Genomic DNA, 24,771 nt, shown 5'->3' on the forward strand with positions numbered 1-24,771 from the left:
GCCCTTTCCTTTTGCCCCACCTCCCTGTTCAGACTGCTCTAACTCCCTAAGTCCCTTTTTCCTCTCCTCCCCCCCCCTCATGCCACCTTACCCTTTCTTTTCTACTTTTCTTTCTCTTAGACTCGATTGGAGACCTCTATCCCTTCTTGCTTCCCACTGCTTCCTCTCTTTATCTTACCGTTCTATTCCTATCTCTCCTGGACTAGTAGACGGTCCACTTCTCTCTGTTCTTGTTAGCGTCCCTCTTCTCCTATGACACGGGTTAAGGGGGGCCGCTCCCTTATGGTTTCTGTGTGTCTCCTATATGGTCACAACCCTATTCTCATGCACAGGGCTCTGTGCTGAAAGCTCGCCCGTTGACTGATTTCGGATGAGCTGATCTTCTTGACTGTCCCCAACCATGACAGTGTACTATTTTGCGCCATAGTTGTATAGTTCAAGCATTATGGCCAGTCATGCTAGACTCTCAGTGCTTACGTTAATGTACTGTTTATGTATTGTTTGTTTATAAAATTGAAAATAAAGAATTGATAAAACAAAAACTTATGGGACTATTAACATCTACCGGTGTGGGTAGTGATGTTGTTATATTCTGTTTTCATAATTTCTAAATCCAAAAATTCTATTGCAGTGTGAGAAAAATGTAATGTACATTTTAAACCCCATGTATTTTGATTCAAATAGTTCACAAATTCCTCCCAGTCCACAGAAAAAAATAAATCATCTATAAATCTTTTAAATAATAATAATATGTGTTGTGAAAAAGGTGTGGACTGTGCCATGTATTGGGACTCGAATCGCCCTATGAACAAATTTGCGTAACTTGGGGCGAAACGAGTCCCCATGGCACAGCCTTTGGTCTGCCTGTAAATAATATTACTAAAAGTGTATTGTGTTCTAATATAAATGTAATGGATTTTAATAGAGATGAACGAACTTTTGAAAAATTTGATTCGGCCGATTCCCCGAATTTTCTGGAAAAGTTTGTTTTGTTCCGAATTTTTTCGCGGCGGATCTATATTAAAAAAAAGCTATTTCTAGTCTACGCACAGCCTCAATAGGGGTATAGAACACTTTGCTCTGTTCTAAAACGCATATGAAGTCTGCTGGGGTAGTGAAATAACACTGTTATTAAGAATAACATGCAGATTACCGGCATCGCTTTTAGAATCACTGCCGTACAGCAGCACAATGACAGAGCATGGTGGTGGCATCAGTGTGAGGAGACCATAAAGTGACTGAATGACACAGCGTGGAGGAGTTGGCAGCATGAGGATACCATATAGTGTCTGAATGGCACAGCGTGGAGGTGTTGGCAGCATGAGGACACCATATAGTGGCTGAATGCCACAGCTTGAATGAGGCTGAAGCATGAAGACACCATATAGTGGCTGAATGACACAGCGTGGAGATGTTGGCAGCATGAGGAGACCATATAAAGGATGAATGGCACAGCCCGGAGTTGCCAGCAGCATGAGTAGGCACTAGGTCTTCACAATCCCTAAGATTAAAAGATGAATTTAGAAATTGAAACTGAAGATTTTGCATAGCGGGTTCTACCTATGAGAACATTTTAATTTCCCAGACCCAGGCCCAGCAGCGGCATCAGTAAACCATATATTGCCTGAATGACAAAGCCTGGAGTTGGCTGATGAATGAGTACACACCAGGGCTTCACAATCCCCCCCAAAAAACACAACAATTTTAGAAGAAGATTTTGGATAGTGGGTGCTACCTATGAGAAAATTTGAAATTCCCAGACCCAGGCCCAACAGCGGCATCAGTAATCCATATATTGCATTAATTACACAGCCTGGAGTTGGCTGATGCATGAGGAGACCACTGAAATGTCTGATTTTTTTATTTGAAATTTAAATCAAACTTTAAGTGTCCCGCACCTCAGCGTGTGGGTACGAAGGACCATATCCAACAAGCCCCCACAGGGCTCATGTGGCCGTGAGATGTAGGCGCAATGTCTCCATTGCCCTGACCGGCCATTGTTTCAAAGACTTTTCGCCAAGGCAAACCATGTGAACAATAGCGTGACACCGCCGTGCCCTGCACACATGGTATACTGAAGGGCCAATGAGACTTGTCCGGGCAGTGGAGGCTTAGGACACAGTGGAGGATGTGGAGGCGGAGTAGCATACTGTCACAGGACCAACTGCCTGACAGAGTTTATCAGGAAGCAGCATGAGTACACACCAGGGCTTCACAATCCCTAAGAAAAAACAACAATTTTTGAAATATTTGAAGAAGATTTTGGATAGCGGGTGCTACCTATGAGAAAATTTGAAATTCCCAGACCCAGGCCCAGCTGCAGCATCAGTAAACCATATATTGCCTGAATTACACAGCCTGGAGTTGGCTGATGCATGTGGAGACCATTGAAATGTCTGATTTTTTTATTTAAAATTTAAATCAAACTTTGAGCGTCCCGGACCCAGCGTGTTGGTACGAAGGACCAAATCAAACAAGCCCCCAGGTCTCCATTGCCCTGACCGACCCTTTTTTTTTGTACCTTTGTTTAAGAACAAGCGCATATCCAAGAGTCCAGAAGACTCTATAATGCAGGATGGTGGACCACAAAAAGACATTCTTCTCTAAAGTAATGTTTTCTGAAATAAAGAAGAAGAGTTAATCCATCTCCGTATTATTTTTGACAATTTTAATTAAAAAATCACACACAACAAGTGTTCAATGGTGTGATGGTTATTATTCTGGAAAATTCAAGTTTATTACTGAGAAAATTATCCGAAAATTTGAAAAAAACTGTACCCAAGAGGCTTTAATAACCCCATACATTGCACCATGAATGTTGAAATTTTAATTAAGCATGTATGTATCTATTCCAAAAATCCTAAAATGAAAGGCCCAAGCCCAGAAGCATCATGAAGGCAAGTAGTTCCTGAAAGACACTGGAGCAGTCAGGAGTAGGCACCCACAGTACCCAAGAGGCTTTCATAACCCCTTATATTGCACGATCAATCGCGAGATCGAGCAATAACAGGTGTGTGATGCCCTCAGATGTCCTGGGCTGCTCGCACGCTCACTGAACGGACCAGCGTGTGTCTATCCTTCACCGACAAGTGCGGGTAACCCGCTGAACCCCATTCGTAAGCTCGGGTTCATTAAGTCCCTGGCCTTTGTACACACCGCCTGTCTCTACTACCGATTGGATGGATTAGTGAGGTCCTCGGATCGGCCCGGCGGGGTAGGCGACGGCCCTGGCAGGGCGCCGAGAATTTAAATATCATTGTTGAACTTAGCATTAAGCATGTAATAGCTACTGCTAAACTTCCAAAAATTAAAGGCCCAAGGCCAGAAGCATCAGTGAGGCTTTCACAGTACCCAAGAGGGTTTCATAACCCCTTCACGAAAGATCAATGTTGAAATTAGCATTAAGCATGTATTTAGCTACTGCTAAATATACAAAAATGAAAGGCTCAAGGCCAGAAGCATCAGTGAGGCAAGAAGTCCCTGAAAGACACAAGATGAGTCAGGAGCAAGCTTTCGCAGTACCCAAGATGGTTTCATAACCCCTTCACTAAAGATCAATGTTGAAATTTGCATTAACCCCTTGGGGACGCAGTCCATTTGGTCCTTAACCCCTTAACCCCTTGGGGACGGAGCCCATTATGACCCTAAGGACGGGAGCATTTTTTGCAAATCTGACCACTGTCACTTTAAGCATTAATAACTCTGGAATGCTTTTACTTATAAATTTGATTCCGAGATTGTTTTTTCGTGACATATTCTACTTTATGTTAGTGGTAAATTTTCGGCGATACTTGCATCCTTTCTTGGTGAAAAATTTGAAAATTTCATGAAAAATTTGAAAATTTAGCATTTTTCTAACTTTGAAGCTCTCTGCTTATAAGGAATATGGATATTCCAAATAAATTATATATTTATTCACATATACAATATGTCTACTTTATGTTTGCATCATAAAATTGATGAGTTTTTACTTTTGGAAGACACCAGAGGGCTTCAAAGTTCAGCAACAATTTCAAATTTTTCGCAAAATTTTCAAAATTGGAATTTTTCAGGGACCAGTTCAGGTTTGATGTGGATTTGAAGGGTCTTCTGGTTAGAAATACCCGATAAATGACCCCATTATAAAAACTGCACCCCTCAAAGTATTCAAAATGACATTCAGTAAGTGTGTTAACCCTTTAGGTGTTTCACAGGAATAGCAGCAAAGTGAAGGAGAAAAGTCAAAATCTTCATTTTTTACACTGGCATGTTCTTGTAGACCCAGTTTTTGAATTTTTACAAGGGGTAAAAGGAAAAAAATCCTCTCAAAATTTGTAACCCAATTTCTCTCGAGTAAGGAAATACCTCATATGTGTATGTCAAGTGTTCGGCAGGCGCAGTAGAGGGCTCAGAAGCGAAGGAGCAACAATGGGATTTAGGAGAGTGAGTTTTTCTGAAATGGTTTTTGGGGGGCATGTCCCATTTAGGAAGCCCCTATGGTGCCAGGACAGCAAAAAAAAAACACATCGCACACTATTATGGAAACGACACCCCTCAAGGAATGTAACAAGGGGTACAGTGAGCCTTAACACCCCACAGGTGTTTGACAACTTTTTGTTAAAGTCGGATGTGTAAATGAAAAAAAAAATTTTCCACTAAAATGCTGGTTTTTCCCCAAATTTTACTTTTTTACAAAGGGTAGTAGGAGAAAATGCCCCCCAAAATTTGTAACCCCATTTCTTCTGAGTATGGAAATACCCCATGTTTGGACGTCAAGTGCACTGCGAGCGAACTGCAATGCTCAGAAGAGAAGGAGCGCCATTGAGCTTTTAGAGAGATAATTTGTTTGGAATGGTAGTCAGGGGCCATGTGCATTTACAAATCCCCCCGTGGTGCCATAACAGTGGACCCCCCCCCCCCCACATGTGACCCCATTTTGGAAACTAAACCCCTCACGGAATGTAATAAGGGGTACAGTGAGCATTTACACCCCACTGGTGTTTGACAGATCTTTGGAACAGTGGGCTGTGCAAACAAAAAAATTTAATTTTTCATTTTCACGGACCCAAAAATCTGTCAGACCCCTGTGGGGCGTAAATGCTCACTGTACCCCTTATTACATTCCGTGAGGGGTGTAGTTTCCAAAATGGGGTCACATGTGGGTATTTATTTTTTTGCATTTATGTCTGAATCGCTGTAAAATCAGCCACCCCTGTGCAAATCACCAATTTCGGCCTCAAATGTACATAGTGCGCTCTCACTCCTGAGCCTTATTGTGCGCTCGCAGAGCATTTTACGCCCACATATGGAGTATTTCTGTACTCAGGAGAAATTGCGTTACAAATTTTGGGGGTCTTTTTTTTCTTTTACCTCTTGTGAAAATAAAAAGTAAAGGGCAACACCAGCATGTTAGTGTAAAAATTTTTTTTTTTTACACTAACAGGATGGTGTAGACCCCAACTTTTCCTTTTCATAAGGGGTAAAAGGAGAAAAAGCCTCCCAAAATTTGTAGTGCAATTTCTCCCGAGTACAGAGATACCCCATATTTGTCCCTAAACTGTTTCCTTGAAATACGGCAGGGCTCCGAAGTGAGAGAGCGCCATGCGCATTTGAGGACTAAATTAGGGATTGCATAGGGGTGGACATAGGGGTATTCTACGCCAGTGATTCCCAAACAGGGTGCCTCCAGCTGTTGCTAAACTCCCAGCATGCCTGGACAGTCAGTGGCTGTCCGGAAATGCTGGGAGTTGTAGTTTTGCAACAGCTGGAGGCTCCGTTTTGGACACACTGCTGTACAATACGTTTTTCATTTTTATTGGGGGGAACAGTGTAAGGGGGTGTATATGTAGTGTTTTACTCTTTATTAGGTGTTAGTGTAGTGTAGTGTTTTTAGGGTACATTCACACTGGCGGGTTACGGTGAGTTTCCCGCTAGGAATTTGCGCTGCGGCGAAAAATTTGCCGCAGCTCATATTTGAAGCAGGAAACTTGCTGTAAACCCGCCCGTGTGAATGTACCCTGTACGTTCACATGGGGGGGGGGGGGGGGGGGGCAAACCTCCAGCTGTTTCAAAACTACAACTCCCAGCATGCACGGTCTGTCAGTACATGCTGGGAGTTGTAGTTTTGCCACAGCTGGAGGCACACTGGTTGGAAAACCTTCAGTTAGGTTCTGTTACCTAACTCAGTATTTTCCAACCAATGAGCCTCCAGCTGTTGCAAAACAGCTGGAGGCACACTGGTTGGAAAATACTGAGTTGGGTTCTGTTACCTAACTCAGTATTTTCCAACCAGTGTGCCTTCAGCTGTTGCAAAACTACAATTCCCAGCATGTCTGATCACAGAAGGGCATGCTGGGAGATGTAGTTATGCAACAGCTGGAGGTACGCAACTACAACTCCCAGCATGCCGAGACAGCTGTTTTCTGTGTGGGCATGCTGGAATTTGTAGTTTTGCAACATCTGGAGTGCTACAATTTAGAGACCACTGAACAGTGATCTCCAAACTGTGGACCTCCAGATGTTGCAAAACTACAACTCCCAGCATGCCCAGACAGCAAACAGCTGTGTGGGCATGCTAGGAGTAGTAGTTTTGCAAGATCTAGAGGGCAGTATAGAGATCACTGTGCAGTGGTCTCTAAACTGCAGACCTCCAGCTGTTGCAAAACTACAAATTCCAGCATGCCCACACAGCAAACAGCTGTCTGTGCATGCTGGGAGTTGTAGTTTTGCAACATCTGGAGGGCTACAGTCTAGAGACCACTATAGTGGTCTCAGACTGTAGCCCTCTAGATGTTGCTATGCAACTACTCACCGGCTTCCGTCGCATCCGGGAGCCGTCCTCTTCTGCCGCACGCCGCCGCTGATCTCCGTCGCCGCCGCCGATCCCCGTCGCTCCGCTGCCTCCGGAGGGGTAAGTGGACTCCGGCGCCGCTCCTCTATGTTTTCCCCGTTCTGCCCCGCCTATTGTGGGAGGGCAGGACGGGGAAAACGAAAGTAAACCCCTCCGCCCCTAATCTGCTATTGGTGGTCGCGTCTAGACCACCAATAGCAGAGATAGGAGGGGTGGCAACTCTGCCACCTCACTCCTATCGCTTTAGGGGGATCGTGGGTGTCTTAGACACCCGCGATCCCCCTTATATTCCGAGTCACCGGGTCACCATAGACCCGTAATGACCCGGAATCGGCGCAAATCGCAAGTGTGAATTCACTTGCGATTTGCGCCGATCGCCGACATGGGGGGGTCTAATGACCCCCCTGGGCATTTGCACGGGGTGCCTGCTGATAGATATCAGCAGTCACCCCGGCCCGGTCCCCGCCCGGCGCGCGGCGGGGGCCGAAATTCCCACGGTCGTATGGATACGCCCTTCGTCCTTAAGTACCAGGACGCAAGGGCGTATGCATACGCCCTTCGTCCCCAACAGGTTAAGGACCAAGGACGTACTGGTACGTCCTTGGTCCTGCTCTCCTGATATCACGGCGGGCCCAGCGTCATAGTGAAGCCATGACCCGCCTCTAATAGCGTGCAGCGCCGATCGCGGCGCCGCGCGCTATTAACCCTTTAGCTGCGCGCTCAGAGCTGAGCGGCTAAAAGTGAAAGTGAAAGTTGCCGGCTAGCTCAGTCGGGCTGTTCGGGATAGCCGCGGCTAATCGCGGCATCCCGAACAGCTTACAGGACAGCGGGAGGGCCCCTACCTGCCTCCTCGCTGTCCGATCGCTGAATGACTGCTCAGTGCCTGAGATCCAGGCATGAGGCAGAATTGTTGATCATTGGTTTCTTATGATGAAGATCAGTGTGTGCAGTGTTATAGGTCCCTATGGGACCTATAAAACTGCAAAAAAAAAAGTGAAAAAAAAGTGAATAAAGATCATTTAACTCCTCCCCTATTAAAAGTTTGAATCACCCCCCTTTTCCAATAAAAAAAAAAACAGTGTAAATAAAAATAAAAATAAACATATGTGGTATCACCACATGCAGAAATGTCCGAATTATAAAAATATATCATTCATTAAACCGCTCGGTCAATGGCGTGCGCGCAAAAAAATTCCAAAGTCCAAAATAGTGCAAGTTTGGTCACTTTTTATATTATTTAAAAATGAATAACAAGCGATCAATAAGTCCTATCAATGCAAAACTTGAGATCACGGCGCAAAAAATGAGCCCTCATACCACCCCATACACGGAAAAATAAAAAAGTTATAGGGGTCAGAAGATGACAATTTTAAACGTATTAATTTTCCTGCATGTAGTTATGATTTTTTCCAGAAGTCCGACAAAATCAAACCTATATAAATAGGGTATCATTTTAATCGTATAGACCTACAGAATAAAGATAAGGTGTCATTTTTACCGAAAAATGTACTACGTAGAAACGGAAGCCCCCAAAAGTTACAAAATTGCGGTTTTTTTTTTCAATTTTGTCACACAATGATTTTTTTTTCGTTTCACAGTAGATTTTTAGGCAAAATGACTGATGTCATTACAAAGTAGAATTGGTGACGCAAAAAATAAGCCATCATATGGATTATTAGGTGCAAAATTAAAAGAGTTCTGATTTTTTTAAAGGCAAAGAGCAAAAAACAAAAATGCAAAAATGGAAAAAACCCCGGTCCTTAAGGGGTTAAGGACGCAGACAATGAAATTTTTACGTTTTCGTCTTTTCCTCCTCGCCTTCAAAAAATCCTAACTCTTTTATATTTTCATCCACAGACTAGAACGAGGGCTTTTTTTTTGCGCGACTAGTTGTCCATTGTAATGCCATCACTCACTTTACCATTAAATGTATGGCGCAACCAAAAAAATACTATTTGTGGGGTGAAATTAAAAAGAAAATTTTGAAATGTTTTGTTTTCACGCCGTACAATTTACGGTAAAAATGACATGTGTTCTTTATTCTTCGAGTAAATACGATTAATATGATAACCTTGATAACATACTTTTCTATTACTGATGCGCTTAAAAAAAATCGCTAACTTTTTAACCAAATGAGTACATTTAAAATCCCCCGATTTTGAAGAACTATAACTTTTACATTTTTCTGTATAAGCGGCGGTATGAAGGCTAATTTTTTTGCACCGTGATCTGTACTTTTTATTTATACCATATTTGCTTATATAGAACTTTTAATCCATTTTTGATTAAAAAAAATTTGGGAATAAAATGTCATAAAAAAACATCTATTTTGGACTTTTATTAATTTTTACGTTCACGCCGTTCACCGTTCGGTATCATTAACATTTTATTTTAATAGTTCAGATATTTACGCACGTGGCAATACCAAATATGTATGTAAATATTTTTTTAACACTTTTTGGGGGTGAAATAGGGAAAATGGGACAATATACGTTTTTATTGAGGGAGAGGTTTTTCAATTTTTTTTTACTTAAATTTTTTACTTTTTTTACTTTTATTTTTACACTTTAATAGTCCCCATAGGGGACTATTTATAGTAAACACTCAATTTCTAATACTGTTCAGTGCTATGTATAGGACACAGCACTGATCAGCATTATCGGTCATCTTCTGCTCTGGTCTGCGGGAAGGCAGATCAGTGCAGAAGACGCCGGCAGCTGGATGATCGGATCACCGCGGCAGAGCTGCGGGCGATTCGATCTTCCATTTTAGTTACCGCGATGCTGCAGATGCCGTGATATGTATTGATCACGGCATCTGAGGGGTTCATGGCGGATATCCGCGGGATCACTGGGTGTCCGCCATTATGGGCGGGTCCCTGGCTGCAATCAGCAGCCGGGACATGCCACGCATGATTCGGACATCGCTCTGATGCTCGCGGTTATGCTTAGGACGTTCATGTACGTCCTGGTGCCTTAAGTACCACCTCACCAGGACGTACATTTACGGCACTCATCGTTAAGGAGTTAAGCATGTATTTAGCTACTGCTGAACATCCAAACATTAAAGCCCAAGGCCTGAGGCATCAGGGAGGCGAGTAGATCCTGTGTCTTTCAGGAACAGTCAGGAGCAGGCATTCACAGTATGCAAGAGGGTTTGATAACCCCTTACATTTAAAGATCAATGTTGAAATTTGCATTAAGCATGGATTTAGCTACTGCTAAACATCCAAAAATTAAAGGCCCAAGGCCCGAAGCATCAGTGAGGCAAGTAGTTCCTGAAAGACACAGGATGAGTCAGGAGTCTACTCTGAGGCATCTGGCATTGGTGGCTGGAAATCCTGGCTGATCCATCCCTGATTCATCTTCACAACGGTCAGTCTCTCCACATTTTTCGTAGACAGGCGAGTTCGGCCCCGGCCGCACTAAACACCCGCTTTGATGGCACACTACTGGCCGGGCCGGACAGCTTTTCCAGGGCAAACTCTGCTAGTTGCGGCCATAAATCAAGTTTGGCTGCCCAGAAGTCCAGCGCATCTTCAATGTTTGTTGGCATGGCCATGTCAAGGTAAACCACCACCTGCTCGTTCAGGTCCTGCTCCATGTCTACCTGCTGCTGATGAGTTGCTTCACTATGCGGGTGAAGAAAGCTACTCATCAGCGACTGTAGACTCAGGCTGCTGCTGATGGAGCTGGTACTGCTCCTGCCACTCCTCCCCTCCCCAGCAGCAACAGCAGTGGAAGATGAGCGCAGAGGACCCCTGAGTCAGACCTGCGAGTGGATGGACCATGTCGCCGATAGGCATCGGCCAACTGACTACGTAGGATCTCTCTGTAGTAGGTAAGTTTGTCCTCCCTCTCAGTGGGTGTAAAATAGGGCACCATTCTGGGACGTTAGCGAGGCTCCAATAAGGTGGAGATCCAGAAGTCATCCCACTGATGAATTTTGACAATTCTGGGGTCACTACGCAAGCAACTGACCATGCATTGTGCCATTTCCGCCATTGACTCTGAGGGACTACCTGCCTCCATCTCCACTGCATACTGCCACGGTGTGTCTGGTTCGTCTGTCTCGCCTTCCTCATAACCCTCCAGCTCCTCTGGCTACTCCTGCTCCTCCTCTCCTGTCCGATGTCTGGAAACACCGGCCCTCTCATCCATCCTAAACTGTGCTCCACTCTGCCCCTCATCCTCCTCCTCCAGTTCAGCCTTGAGATGGAGGCGCAACGTCTCCATTGCCGTGACCAGCCATCGTTTCTATCATTTGTTGTTGGAAATGTAGGAGTGGTATTACGTTGTTCATGAAGTAATCCAGGCAACTTACAAATAATATGGCTTTCTCAAAGGTCCTCAGCAAACGGCAGGTGTCACGTATGAGCTGCCACTGGTTCACATTGAAGTTACACAGGGGAGTACTCCTATCTGCTTGGATCATCAAGAAATCGGTGATGGCTTTCCTTTGTTCGTATAGTCTGTCCAACATATGGAGGGTGGAATTCCAACATGTGGCAACATCATAAATAAGACTATGTTGTGGGATACCGTTCTGACGCTGCAGCTCAAGGAAGGTGTGCTTGGTGGTGTACGAGTGGCTGAAGTGCATGCACAGTTTCCTTGTCATTTTCAGGATGTTTTGCAAATGGGGTGAAGACTTGAGGAAGTGCTTAACAATCAGATTCAACACGTGTGCCATGCAGGGCGCATGTTTCACACTTCCTTGTCACAGCACAGACATAATGTTCTTCCCGTTGTCGGTCACCATGGTTCCCATTTCCAGATTTTTTGGAATAGGCCATACTCATATTTCTTTACAAATTAATTTTAGCAGTTCCTCCCCTTTGTGACTCCGTTCGCCAAGGCAAACCATGTGAAGAACAGCTTGACACTGCCGTGCCCTACACATATGGTACGATGAAGGGCCACTGAGATTTCTACGTGCAGTGGAGGCCGAGGACTCTCAGGAAAAGGAGGCGGAGTCGCACACTGACACAGGATCAACTGCCTGAGAGTGAGAGCGTGGGGGAGGAAGCAGTGTGACCTGTTCAAGTTGCTGTTGTGGCTGTGCAGGAACCAAATTTACCCTGTGGGCTGTAAAAGACAAGTATTGTCCCTGCCCGTAGTTACAGCTCCACAGCTCCATTAGCTTACAGCTAATTGCACTAATTGACTGCTACTGGCACTGTCTCCTGGAACCCCTGTTCCACAACCGCCCGGAAAGGTAGGCTGTCACGAAACAGATGGTCTCCCCTGGGCACGTTTGGCTCCAGAATTTCAACTCCTGCCACCATGCTGACTGCCAACCATGCTACCGCCTTGCTGGCTCAGCTGCTGCCTCGAGGGCAACCTGCAACTCTCTTCTCCTGATGATGATGAAGCCCCTTCTGCACCCGACTTCCAATTGAGATCGGCTTCATCATCATCAACAGTTGTCTGCATGTCACTGATGTCCTCTTCAGGTTCCTCAACAGTGTCTGCTTCAGGACCCTGAACCCTGGCAACACCGCCTCCCACGTCACTCTCCAAATCACTACTTGGCCACCTAGCGTAGCAAGCGGCGCATGTCTCCTCCCCTTCTTGGCTTAGCAATAGCTGCTGGCTGTCCTCTATTAGATCGTCCTCAGTGAATAGTGGAGCTGAACCCACAGCCTAAAATACTTCTCTAGGAGAGGGAACAGCATAGGACAAAGGCAATGGGAGAACAGGGTCTGCTCCCACGCCATGCCATCTGAGGGTTGTGTCTGAGGAACCAACCGACTGTTCACTGGGGGTGTCAGATGTCACTTGTAATGAAGTGGATGAGCGTGTTAGCCAATCAACGACGGCAGATGGGTTGCTGGTCGAGACACTACCGCTGGCTGATAACAGGAGTTCAGGCCTCTCGCTGCAACTCCTGCTGCCACTCGACCCTAGTCTGCTGCTAACTCTGCATGAAGTATTTAGGGCTCTGCCACTCCTCTGTGCACGTCCTGGCACTTCTTTGCCTGACATACTTAGTGTGTATATGAGGGTATTACAATACGCTACACTACTCTTTAAACAGTATATGTCTAGAACAGCAGCAGGTGATTACTTACGGCTGTCCTTTCACAGTATGTAGGCCCTTGACAGATTAACAGGTACAAAATGGTACACTAATTAGATGTACGTATGCGGTATGCACTGATGAGGGCAGAAATATGTGCAACAATATGCAGAAAAAAATCTGTATTTTTGTGAAACACCAGCCAATGAGTACTATTGTTTGGACTTTCACAGTATGTAGGCCCTTGACAGATTAACAGGTACAAAATGGTACACTACTTGAATCTACATATGCGGTATGCACTGTTGAGGGCAGAAATATGTGCAACAATATGCAGAAAAAAAAAATTTTTTTTGTAAAACACCAGACGGTGAGTACTATTGTTTGTACTTTCACAGTGTGTAGGCCCTTGACAGATTAACAGGTACAAAATGGTACACTACTTGAAAGTACATATGCGGTATGCACTGATGAGGGCAGAAATATGCGCAACTATACTCAGAAAAAAATCTGTTATTGTAAAACTATACTATTGTTTGGACTTTCATGACAGATTAACAGGTACAAAATGGTGCAATACTTGGATGTACATATGCGGTATGCACTGATGAGGGCAGAAATATGCGCAACTATACTCAGAAAAAAATCTGTATTTTTGTAAAACACCAGCCGGTGAATAATAAGGTTTGGACTTTCACAGTATGTAGGCCCTTTACAGATTAACAAGTACAAAATGGTTCACTACTTGGATGTACGTATGCGGTATGCACTGATGAGGGCAGAAATATGCGCAACAATATGCAGAAAAAAATCAGTATTTTTTTAAAGACACCAGCAGGTGATTACTTTTGACAGGAGTAAGGACTTTCCCTTTATCTAGACTTGTTACGGATGCAGAATAGCAGACTGCTTTGATGTAGTCATGTGGTATGCACGTATGAGGGCAGACAAATGCAATACAGTCCGTGGAAAAATAACTTATTTGCAGTGCAGCACCATAAAAAAAAAAAAAAAAAACAGGGATTCAATCCTAAATTGCACTCTGAGCAGCAGATTATTTGTGGAGCAAAAAAAAACACTGAATTGTGCTGAAAAATTAGGAGATATGATGGTTCATAAAGTTCAGGCATCTTGTTGATCTGTATGAGGCAGCTAACAGCTATCTGCCCCTCTCTGATGCAATGCTCAATAACGTGAATAGGAGGTTTCGCTATCAATGATCCTTCTCAGTGTGAACAGCAAAGCACTCTGCACTCCTGTCTTTCCCCAATGCTGATGTGACTAGCAGTTGTAGTGGTACGCTGTGGTATGAGCTATTCACACACACGCAGTCCCATCCTCTCTATCTCTGAGTGCATGATTGAAAAGAAGAGAGGCAAGATGGCTGCTGATTTTATAGGGCTGTGACATCACAGGGGTCAATTCATGCGGATAGGCTGCATCTCACATGTGATTCAGGGTCAACCCGCCTACCTTCATTCCTGCCGCAGTTTCCCGCCCTCCCATAATTCCCTGCCCCATGTACTGACATGTGGATCCGCCATTTTAGGTATCCAATAGCCTGGAATGCTGTAAAATGGAGTTTAATGAAGCGATTTGCGCTATAGAATAGTGGCAATATTCGCATTAGTTGCGAATCGAATTTTTCATGAAATTCGCAACGAATTCAGGTTCGTCAGCTTCGATTCACTCATCTCTAGATTTTAACAAAAGAGGATTGTTCTCTTCCTAATTCTGAAGTGTTATTCAAGTAATATTCCACATTATCTAAGCCGAGCTGGGTGCTGATGTTCGAATAGAGGGAGCACACATCCAAAGTTAAAAAGGAAAAATTGGAGAGGAGTGATCTAGAGTGGATACCAGAAATAATAGGACGACCAGGGGGATTAATGAAATCTTTGTGTAATTTAGGTAAATAATAAAAAATGGGAAGTAAGTAATGTTTAATATTTAAGAATGTGTGCTCCCTTTTATCAAGTAAGCACCCATCAACAGCTTCAGTAAGTAGATTTATATTTAAACAAAAATATTAAGAAGATAGATCTTTTTTCAAAAACTCTTAATAATCTATGTCCGAGAGAATCCTAGTGGCCTCGCGGACATAGGTCTCTATATCAAGAATAGCTATTCCGCCCCCCTTATCGGCGGGGTGGATGATGATGGCTAAACGTTCTTTTTCTGTCAGGTTGTCCTTGGATATAAAGGAAGATTTTTTTTCACATAATGAATTAAATTCATTTTGAACTACAGAATAAAATGTATCCAAATAATTTCCCCTATGATGGATGGGGTAAAAAGATGTGGTTTTGATGGGAACATGTTTAACTATAGGACCCATATTTTCCTCAAGTTGGAGTGTAGTATTATCTTGGGTATAATTTTTTATAATGTTAAAGTGGTGTGTTAGAGTTAATTTTCAGATGTATTGGTTGAGATCAAGGAAAAGTTGAAAATCACTAGGTTTGGATGATGGGCAAAAAGACAGTCCCCTGCTCAAAAACTTACTTCATTTTTGGATAGTAAGTAGGATGATAAACTAAATAGTTTCATGATCTGTTTTTCTTTTGGGATTGGGACAGAGGAGGGATTGGTGGAGCACTGTGACCTTTGGGATTTTCTGGCTGCGACCCCATCTCTACAGCCATGGGATTTCCTTTTCTTTTTTGTTGTATTGATAGAGCTGGATTGGCAGGGAAGTAATGGGTGATGCGATGTGATACTGGTTGTATGATCGGTGTTTGTAGAAGTGCAGTGAGTGCAAGTGTAGGTCGGCAATCTAAAAAAGATATAGTGGAATGAGTATCAGTGAAAGTGTCCACAGTGAATGAATCATCATTTATGGTGAGGAGTGATGTGTTCAAGGAATGTGTGAGAGGCTCAGGACTGGGTGGTTGTGCATGTGTGAATTTGTTGGACAATAAGTCCAACAAAGTCACACATGGAATTAGAAGCAGAGGGCAGAGACATAAGTGGTGGTAAGGAAGGATTAGAAGGTACAGAGCTAGTCAGAGTTTTGGAATTTGTAGTATAAGCAGAATTAATGATGGTACGGGTCTGTTCAGACTTAGGTCTGAATTTTTCAACGTTGTTCACGTTCACCCCAGCATAACTTTTTTTGTTTTGCACCTCCATTATCGCTAGATTGTGGCAGTGGAGGTGCTAATGTTTTTTCTTTGGGGTTGTTTTGGTTATACTTATTTTTGTATTTTTAATTGTTGGTATGATTATTTCTATTTCTATTCTGATTATCATTCTTATTGTAATTATTGGGACCCACAGGATCACTGTGTATAGATGGTGTATAACTTGGCCACTTATCTATTTGGCCACACAAGTAATCCTGTTTGTCCTTATAAACTTTTTTATTAATAGTATCTACTTCGAGTTTGTGTGAACGACTATAAATCGCATTGTCCAATTTTCTATAGTCTGAACTATGACTAAATTTCAGCAAAGATTTTTTTTTACCTCTGGTGCTTCCAGGGTTGAGGACGCAGCTTCAGCCTGTCTTTTGGCTAGCAGCTGGGTCATCAAACCTAGTGATTTTCAATTTTTCCTTGATCTCAACCAATACATCAGAAAATTTACTCTCACATGCCACTTTAACATTATAAAAAATAATACCTAAGATGATACTACACTGCAACTTGAGGAAAATACAACTTAATTAAACATGTTCCAATCAAAACCACATCTTCTATTTACCCCATCCATCATAGGGGAAATTATTTGGACACATTTTATTCTGTAGTTCAAAATGAATGAATATTCATTATGTGAAAAAAAATAATCCTTTATATCCAAGGACAATCTAACAGAAAATGAACATTTAGCCATAAAATCACTACAAAATAATAAAAAAAATCATCATCCGCCCCGCCGATAAGAGGGGACGGAATAGCTATTGTTGATATAGAGACCTATGTCAGCGAGGCCACTTGGATTCTCTCGGACGTAGAATATTATGAGTTATTAAAAAAACATCCATCTTCTGAATATTTTTGTTAATACATAAATCTAGTTACTGAAGCTGTTAATGGGTGCTTACTTGATAAAAGGGAGCACACATTCTTGAATATATTAAACATTACTCCCTTCCCATTTTTTATTTACCTAAATTACACAAAAATGTTACTAATCCCCCTGGTCGTCCTATAATTTCTGGTATCCACTCCATCACTCATTTATCCCATTATATTGATTTATTTCTTCAGCCTTACGTTTTACAGTTACCCTCTTATTTGATGGATTCTACACAGTTAATTTGTGACATCAATCAAATATCTCTCCCCTCAAATTTTTCCTTTTCAACTTTGGATGTGTGCTCCCTCTATTCGAACATAAGCACCCAGCTCGGCTTAGATAGTGTGGAGTATTACTTGAATAATTCTTCAGAATTAGGAAGAGAACAATCCTCTTTTTTGTTAAAATCCATAAAATTTATTTTAGAACACAATATATTCACTTTTAATAATATAATTTACAGGCAGACCAAAGGCTGTGCCATGGGGACTTGTTTCGCCCCAAGTTACGTAAATTTGTTCATGAGGCCATTCGAGTCCCAATACATGGCACAGTCTACACCTTTTTCACAACACATATTATTATTTAAAAGATTTATAGATGATTTATTTTTTCTGTGGACTGGGACCCAAACTGAGGCAGAGGAATTTGTGAACTATTTGAATCAAAATACATGGGGTTTAAGGTGTACATTACATTTTTCTCACACTGCAATAGAATTTTTGGATTTAGAAATTATGAAAACAGAAGATAACAAAATTACTACCCGCACTTTATTTTAAAAAGGTAGATGTTAATAGTATCTTAAGTTTTGATGCACACTGTCCCAATTGGCTCAAAAAAGTGCCCTATTGGCAGTATGTGCGTATCAGGAAAAACTGCACTAGTGATGTAGATTTTAAGATACAATCCATACTATTAGAGAAACGCTTTTGCGATAAAGGATATTTGAAAAAATTGTTACATGCAGCCTACAATAAAGTAAAAACATAAAAAACAATCAGATTTTTTTTTAGTAACAAAAGAAAAAACATCAAATTCAGTTTAGGGATCAAATGGGGAAAATAGATTCCAATATCATGTTGTTACTAACTATAATAATAGTGCACCTGAAATCAAAAAATTTCTTAATAACCATTGGTCGATTTATCGGGCGGACCCTGTATTGAAACAGTTAATACCAGGAGCTCCTAGTGTCATGTTCAGACGTGCAAAAAAAAAAAAAAAAAATGTTAGCCCCTAGTAGATTTAAGAACTATAACCCCTCAGAAAAAAGTGATGGGACAGTGGAGAAGGGATGTGTTCTGTGCAATTAAAGCAGATGCCTTTGCTGCAGTATGATGCAAAACACTTCATCATTTCAAACAAAGAAATAATTTTCTATTAAAAGTTTGGTCCATTGCGGTTCACAATTTGCCATATATCTACTGACATGTAATTGTAACTTGCAATATGTGGGTCGCACCACACAGACAGTGTGATCCCGCATGTGTAAGCATAGGTCAAATATAAAAAATAATTACTTGTTACATAGTGTCTCGCAACATTTCTTCATTAAACATAAAGGTAATATGAGTACACTAAAATTGATCATACTTGAACAGATCCCAGAGGATTATCCCAATCGGTTCCAATGATTAATCAATCATGAATCCTTCTGGATTCATAAATTATCCATGTTGATCCCTCAAGGATTAAATGAGACGATTGAAAACATATGTTAAAAATTCAACCCTGGTGCTTTGTTCATACACAGCGTTCTTTCTTTTGTATTTCTAGTGCTTTGTTTATATACAGCGTTTTAGGCTTTGCTTATTATATATTTTTTATTTTTATATATATATATATATATATATATATATATATACATATATATATATATATATATATATATATATATATATATATGTTCATTTTTAGTTATTATTATAAAAAAAATTAATAAAGATGTTATATGTAAACCTGCCACCATGAATTGCAGGTTGTTGTCCACGCTTGTGCAAAATGATATTTGCTGGTCGCGAATTTTTTGTGAATTATTACAAAAATAACAATAATAAAAATAATAATTCAAACTATAATATATAGAACTTTGATATCCAGTAGGTGGGCATGCATGCCGATCACATGCCAATCGGCATGTATTTTTGCGCTGGCATGCGTGTCGCATGCATGGTTATGCATAATAGAATTTTTATTTGCTGTGGATCAGGGAAAATTCACATGCGAGTGAACATATGTAACCAAAAATTAAAAATGTTAACTAAAATAAAAATTACAAAATATACACCAAAGTTGATTTCTGTTGCACAGATGTGCATACAACCTGCATTTTTTATGGAATGTGACATGTATTGTTAAAAATTGCACATGTGTTTTATCTGCTTTTTAATTATTGTTAAAGACACAACACAGGTTGTGAAATAGTCAATTGTATTTTGTATAAAAGATTCCTCCCTATTCTGTTTGTCATGTCTGATGAAGCAGCGCAAGCATGGTGAAACATGTTGCATTATTTTAATAAAATCACTTTCTACCTACCTGACCTGTCCGTCCCTGGTCAGCGCTGTGGAGACCCACCATCCCCTTGAAGTTTATCTCTACTAGTATGTGTCCAAGCAGGTGGGGGGGGGCAGTTTTTTGACTGGCTTTTTCAGTATGAAAGGAAAGCAAATGCAAAACTTATTGGTTTTGCATGCTTTACAACATGTCAAAACTTTTTGTATCTGACAGAGCCCATTTAAACCTGACTTTGTCTGTTGTTTGCCACTATTTATCTGACCCAACGGAGCTAATCTCCCTCATATTGTGGAGGAAGCAGGCATCAGAGATTAGCTTCACAGAGCAAGGCAAATAGTGTCAAATTGTAGTCAGAGACAGGGACACAGAAGTAACATTTAAACAGGACTTCTGTATAAATTGATTTCCATGTTTATGTCTGAGTGCTATTTGCAGCTCTTTGCATGGCGCTATGGAGCTAATCTCCCTCACCCTCTGGAAAAGGGATAGAAGAAAAATATGATTACTTTTATCTATTTTATATTTACTATAAAATATATTTACTATAAAAGAAAAATATTTAACAAAAGCGTAAAATACAACATAACCAGTACGATAAAAATTATGTTAATTAATAGGAGTTTATTTTTTGCAACAGGATGCTAATTACATGTATTAACAAGTCAGAGGAAGTGGTGAACTCGTTTAAAAGAACCAATTTTGGGATTAGATGCTCCCCAGTCGCTGTATCTTCTGTACTCTCCAGGCCTCAGGTAATACTGACGTCCCCTATAGTTGGGCTCCTCATAGAACATCCAATATCCATCTTGCACATGGGCAGAATTAATGTCGTTGTAACGGAATCTCTCAAACACATGAGGGCAATCTTCAGTGAACTCCATCATTTGGCCTCTAAAATCTTCTCTTTCATAGATCCTAATCCTAAATGATCCCTGATGCTTTGAAACATTAAAACAAAAAGATATTTATTTACCTTTCTCGATGATCATAATCTTTATTTGTTTAGACCTACTAAAGATATTTTACTATAAACTAATTAAGATTTTTTAACAAAAGTGATGGATAAGGAATATTCTCACAAGCACTTGCAATTTAAGAGGACATGTTCGTGACACAAGAGGTAAAAATGTTTGTGTTGTACTATGGTTTGGGCCTCTTTTGTACAATATTGAGGAAAACATGAAAAAGCTAAAAAAAAAAAAAGTCATACAATCAGTATATTTACACACCCCCATATGAAGTATATTGGAGAGTAAAGCACATGATAGACACTGTTGAATAAAGGAATCTGAGGAACAGTAGTCAAAATAGGAAAGACATCTATAATCCACGTGTTTAAAACAATAGAATCTGTGAATTAGTATGATTTTGCTTTTCTATAGATTGTTCTTAGATTGTTTGGGAAAACACAGATCATTGTAAAAGTGCTAGTCAGAGAAGAGCAGACAATGACAGAAGGTGTAGTACTGCATATATTTATGTATTTATGTTGAATGGCAGCACTAGATTCAAATGAATAATGGTTTCATATGTTTGGACTATTAAAGGACTTGTCTAATATGCACACCTTTGACCTGTATAAAAAAAAAAAAACTTTTATAGTAGCAGTAAACTTCTCGAGCATGATCTTAAGTAATTTCAAATACGGTACATCGATTAACCATAGTAGTGCTTCAACTAAGTTCCAATAATTAATTTGGGGTGTTGAAATTGCTTCAACATATTTAGTAAATGGTGGTAAGATGTAGATGGGATGGGCACTACAACACCTGAATTAAATCAGCTACAAGCATAGACCATGTAGAGGAGACTCGGTGTGAATAAGGTTCTATGGGGTTCCAGACAAAAAGGAGTAGAGTCAATTCCACAATTCCAGTAGTAGAGAAGAAAAAGGCTGCACTCACCATAGGCTTCCTTTTAAAATCGGACTTTATTCAGCCGGCAGGCAGTGTCCATACATAGAAAAGTTCCCACCCGAGTGCACAGGGAGGGGGCGCAGCTAGCGGCTAGGCAGACGAAGTATACTGGAACAACAGCACCATTTCTCGTCTATGACGCTTCTTCCTGTTCCCGGGAACCGGAAGAAGCATCATAGACGAGAAACGGTGCTGTTGTTCCAGTTTACTTCGGCTGCCTAGCCGCTAGCTGCTCCCCCTCCCTGTGCACTCGGGTGGGAACTTTTCTATGTATGGACACTGAATAAAGTCTGATTTTAAAAGGAAGCCTATGGTGAGTGCAGACTATTTCTTCTCTACTATTGATATTTAGTAAATGACTAGTAGAGATTTTCAGTTTCTACCAACACAAATGGAAAATACCTCCCAATTAGGCAAACATTTTATAGAAAGGAGAGTGACTAAAACTTAACTCTTAATATTTATGCAGCTAAGATACATAAATTATTCGTATAGAAATATTGGTAATTGGCCAAGGATTTTGATACTGATCCTACTGCCAATATGATGTAATATATACATGCAGTTAAGAAATCATTAAATCAATAATGTCTAGCATTCACCATCTCATGACCCTGCTTATGTTGCGGCTCAGGTCAAATCATATAGTATTGATTGTACAATGCCCCTCCCTCAGTCTCAGTCAAATATTCATGATCTCATAAGGGGCTATATCCAATTATATGCACTTGTACACATAACCACCAGTTCCAATAATCTGTGTCATGAAACAGGAGGCAACATATGGTGTGAGACAGCTGATACAGTTGCGGTCCAACAGTGATTAAAGATACTGCTAGATTCAATAAAGACACTGATCATAGTATGTCCGGTGGTTCATATCCGGCGTCCTATCCCTGTCTCGGAGTGCGCGCCTGCAGTGGCAGGGAGCCGTGTAGTTCCGTTGGTTACCAGCGCACATATTTAGCTATGCTAAATGAGAGATGAGAACTTTTCAGCAGGTTCATGGAACTTTGGTAAAAAAATGTATGTTTCAAACCTAAACCTTAACAATAGCACTAAAACATATTTATAACACTCTTTAGGAGCCCTAAAAGCTCTGTATAACACTAAGAGATAACCTAGCAGTGTATCTAAGCATGTATCAGCTTGTTTGAAAACACACTGCACTAGTAGATTTTTTATGCTTTTTAAAAATAAAAGATAAAGGTCTAAAAATTAGGATATCAGAAGAAGCAATGGCTTTAGCCAAGTGGTCCAAAAATTATCCCTATTTGATATTAACAGGTTGTGTGCTTGGAAAATGAAGAAGCAATGATAATAAAAGCCATCAAAAAATTATCCCAATTAGAGGAAATAGCAATAGGATTGGTGTCCTAGAAAGTGACACAAAACACTTTATGCCCTGTTTATTCCAACAATTGATGTATTACAAAAAACTGGTACATTTACCTTTCACTTACAAAAAAAGATGCAGCCCTCTCTCTGCAGTGATATTATTATTTATGTGCAGTCCTACATCTAAGTTGTTCACTGCTTAGTTCCCCTCATAGAGATATTCTCCTAACAATTGCTAACTCTCAAAAGACTGCTGAAGCTATGCCCATAGACTTTTATAGTGGCTCTGACATCACCTCTATACTTCCTCATAACTCGTTGGGAGATATGTTTGCAAGGCATGATGGGCTACCATGAGGTTGTGGGATCATCTCTACTTCTCCCTTCTGTCGTGTGGCTGACACTATTTTAAAAGGTTTGGCCAAAACAAATCACTTTTAGCAAAGTTCCAACCGTACCTGGGTTTGACAGATTCGATTTTCTAATCTGCACTAAGGAGCTTACCTGAGGGCTTAAGCGGCAAGAACGAATAGAGTCATTGTAACCCATCCATTGCTGGAAGTCAGGATATTCTCCTCTATGCAGAAAATACTGATGTCCTCTGTAGTTGGGGTGTTCATACAGGATCCAGTTTCCACTTTCTACACGGATAGAGTTACAACGTCTGAAGTAAGAGGACAAGTCTGGACATTCAGAGTTGCACTCATAAGAGCGACCCTGGAAATTCCTGTCTTCATAGAAGATAATCTGTGAATTTATTAATAAAGTTAAGTACATTTTTATCATTGTAGAAAAAAATTATGTATGGTTAATACTTTCATAATGCATTTTATTTATTTATTTTGAATATTTTAATGTATACCTATATACAGCATTTATAGTTACATTTTTTTTTTAAGAATGACAGAATAAGATAAAAATAGAGTCTTTACTGACCTTTCCCATTTTGCACTGCCTAACAGTTCAGTACACAGAGAATGCTTTGGTAAGTAGCTAATGTGAAAACGGTCTTTATATACATCCTCTGTTGTATACATTTCATGTACTGCTGACTTGTTTTCCTAGCAAGCAGAATGTAAAGTGATTTCCATTATTGTGTGAGAGTTTCATTGTTCTGTTTTATGTGTCTATTATGCTTGTGCCTTTGCTTACACCTGTAATTTAAATGGTACCTAAAAGCTGTGTAATACTCAAAACAAAACCTTTTTTTTAATCTACTGGCACACTCCAGCAGTATGATCTATTGTTACTTTAGAAAATGAAAGACATTCAGGATTTTCTATTACACTAAATAACATTTAACACTAAAAAGATGACACAATTTGTTTAAGTATCTATGATGATACATTTTCATTCAAAGTATAAAATATCCATAGCTGGAACCAAGCAATTTTTTTCTCTTTTAATTTTAATGGTGAAATGTTTGTATAATAAGGTTAATATGGCTTCTAGTAGGGTGCTCTACAAGAGTAGTGATTGCTGCCCTTTAATTCTTACTTTATGTACACCTGTTCCTGCAGATGACTACATTCTGATAGCATGTTCAATTTCATTAAAGAATTACTATTGTGCATGACATTCATTTTAAATGCCTGAATGAGGTGTCATTCTCCCCCCTCCCAGCTGTATAGAACTGTACAATAGGAGACAGTACTTCCTGTTTCATCTCCACAGCACCCATCTCCAGCATGAGACCCAGTGTCATAAAATCATATTACACTGGGTCTCGCACTAGAGATAAATGCTATGGAGACAGAGTGGAAAGCCTCATCTCCTATTGCAGGGGGAGAATGGTGAGAATGTCACCTTGTTCAGCCATTAAGGTGCTACATTTAAAACAAATCATTCTCAGTGCTGCACAATGTCACAAAAGCATCGGAGGTACAGCAGATCCTTTTAGTTTTGTGCACAAGTTATTAAAGGGAACCAAGCATTAGATTTTACCATATATAACGCTTGGCAAAATCTTCATCCTCACCATCCCCAGGGGACAGGCATGGTTAGGATTAGAGGTGAGTGAATTGAAGCTGACGAACCTGAATTTGTTACGAATTTCAGGAAAAATTTGATTCACAGCGAATCTATCGCGCACATCGCTTCATTAAACTCCATTTACTGCGGTCC

The 24,771-nt window shown here is 40.8% G+C and overlaps 1 protein-coding gene across 1 annotated transcript; it reads right to left on the minus strand.

The window, feature by feature from the left end:
• Positions 1-20,055: 20,055 nt before the first annotated feature.
• On the minus strand, positions 20,056-23,592 carry LOC130283896 (gamma-crystallin-3-like). Its single transcript, XM_056533594.1, has 3 exons — positions 23,584-23,592; positions 23,152-23,394; positions 20,056-20,331 (listed from the first exon to the last, which is right to left on the minus strand). Exons 1-3 carry the CDS (start codon positions 23,590-23,592, stop codon positions 20,056-20,058), a joined length of 528 nt encoding a protein of 175 aa, XP_056389569.1.
• Between the last annotated feature and the right edge of the window lie 1,179 nt (positions 23,593-24,771).

This window comes from Hyla sarda, chromosome 8 (assembly GCF_029499605.1).
Source record: "Hyla sarda isolate aHylSar1 chromosome 8, aHylSar1.hap1, whole genome shotgun sequence".
Classification (NCBI taxonomy): domain Eukaryota; kingdom Metazoa; phylum Chordata; class Amphibia; order Anura; family Hylidae; genus Hyla; species Hyla sarda.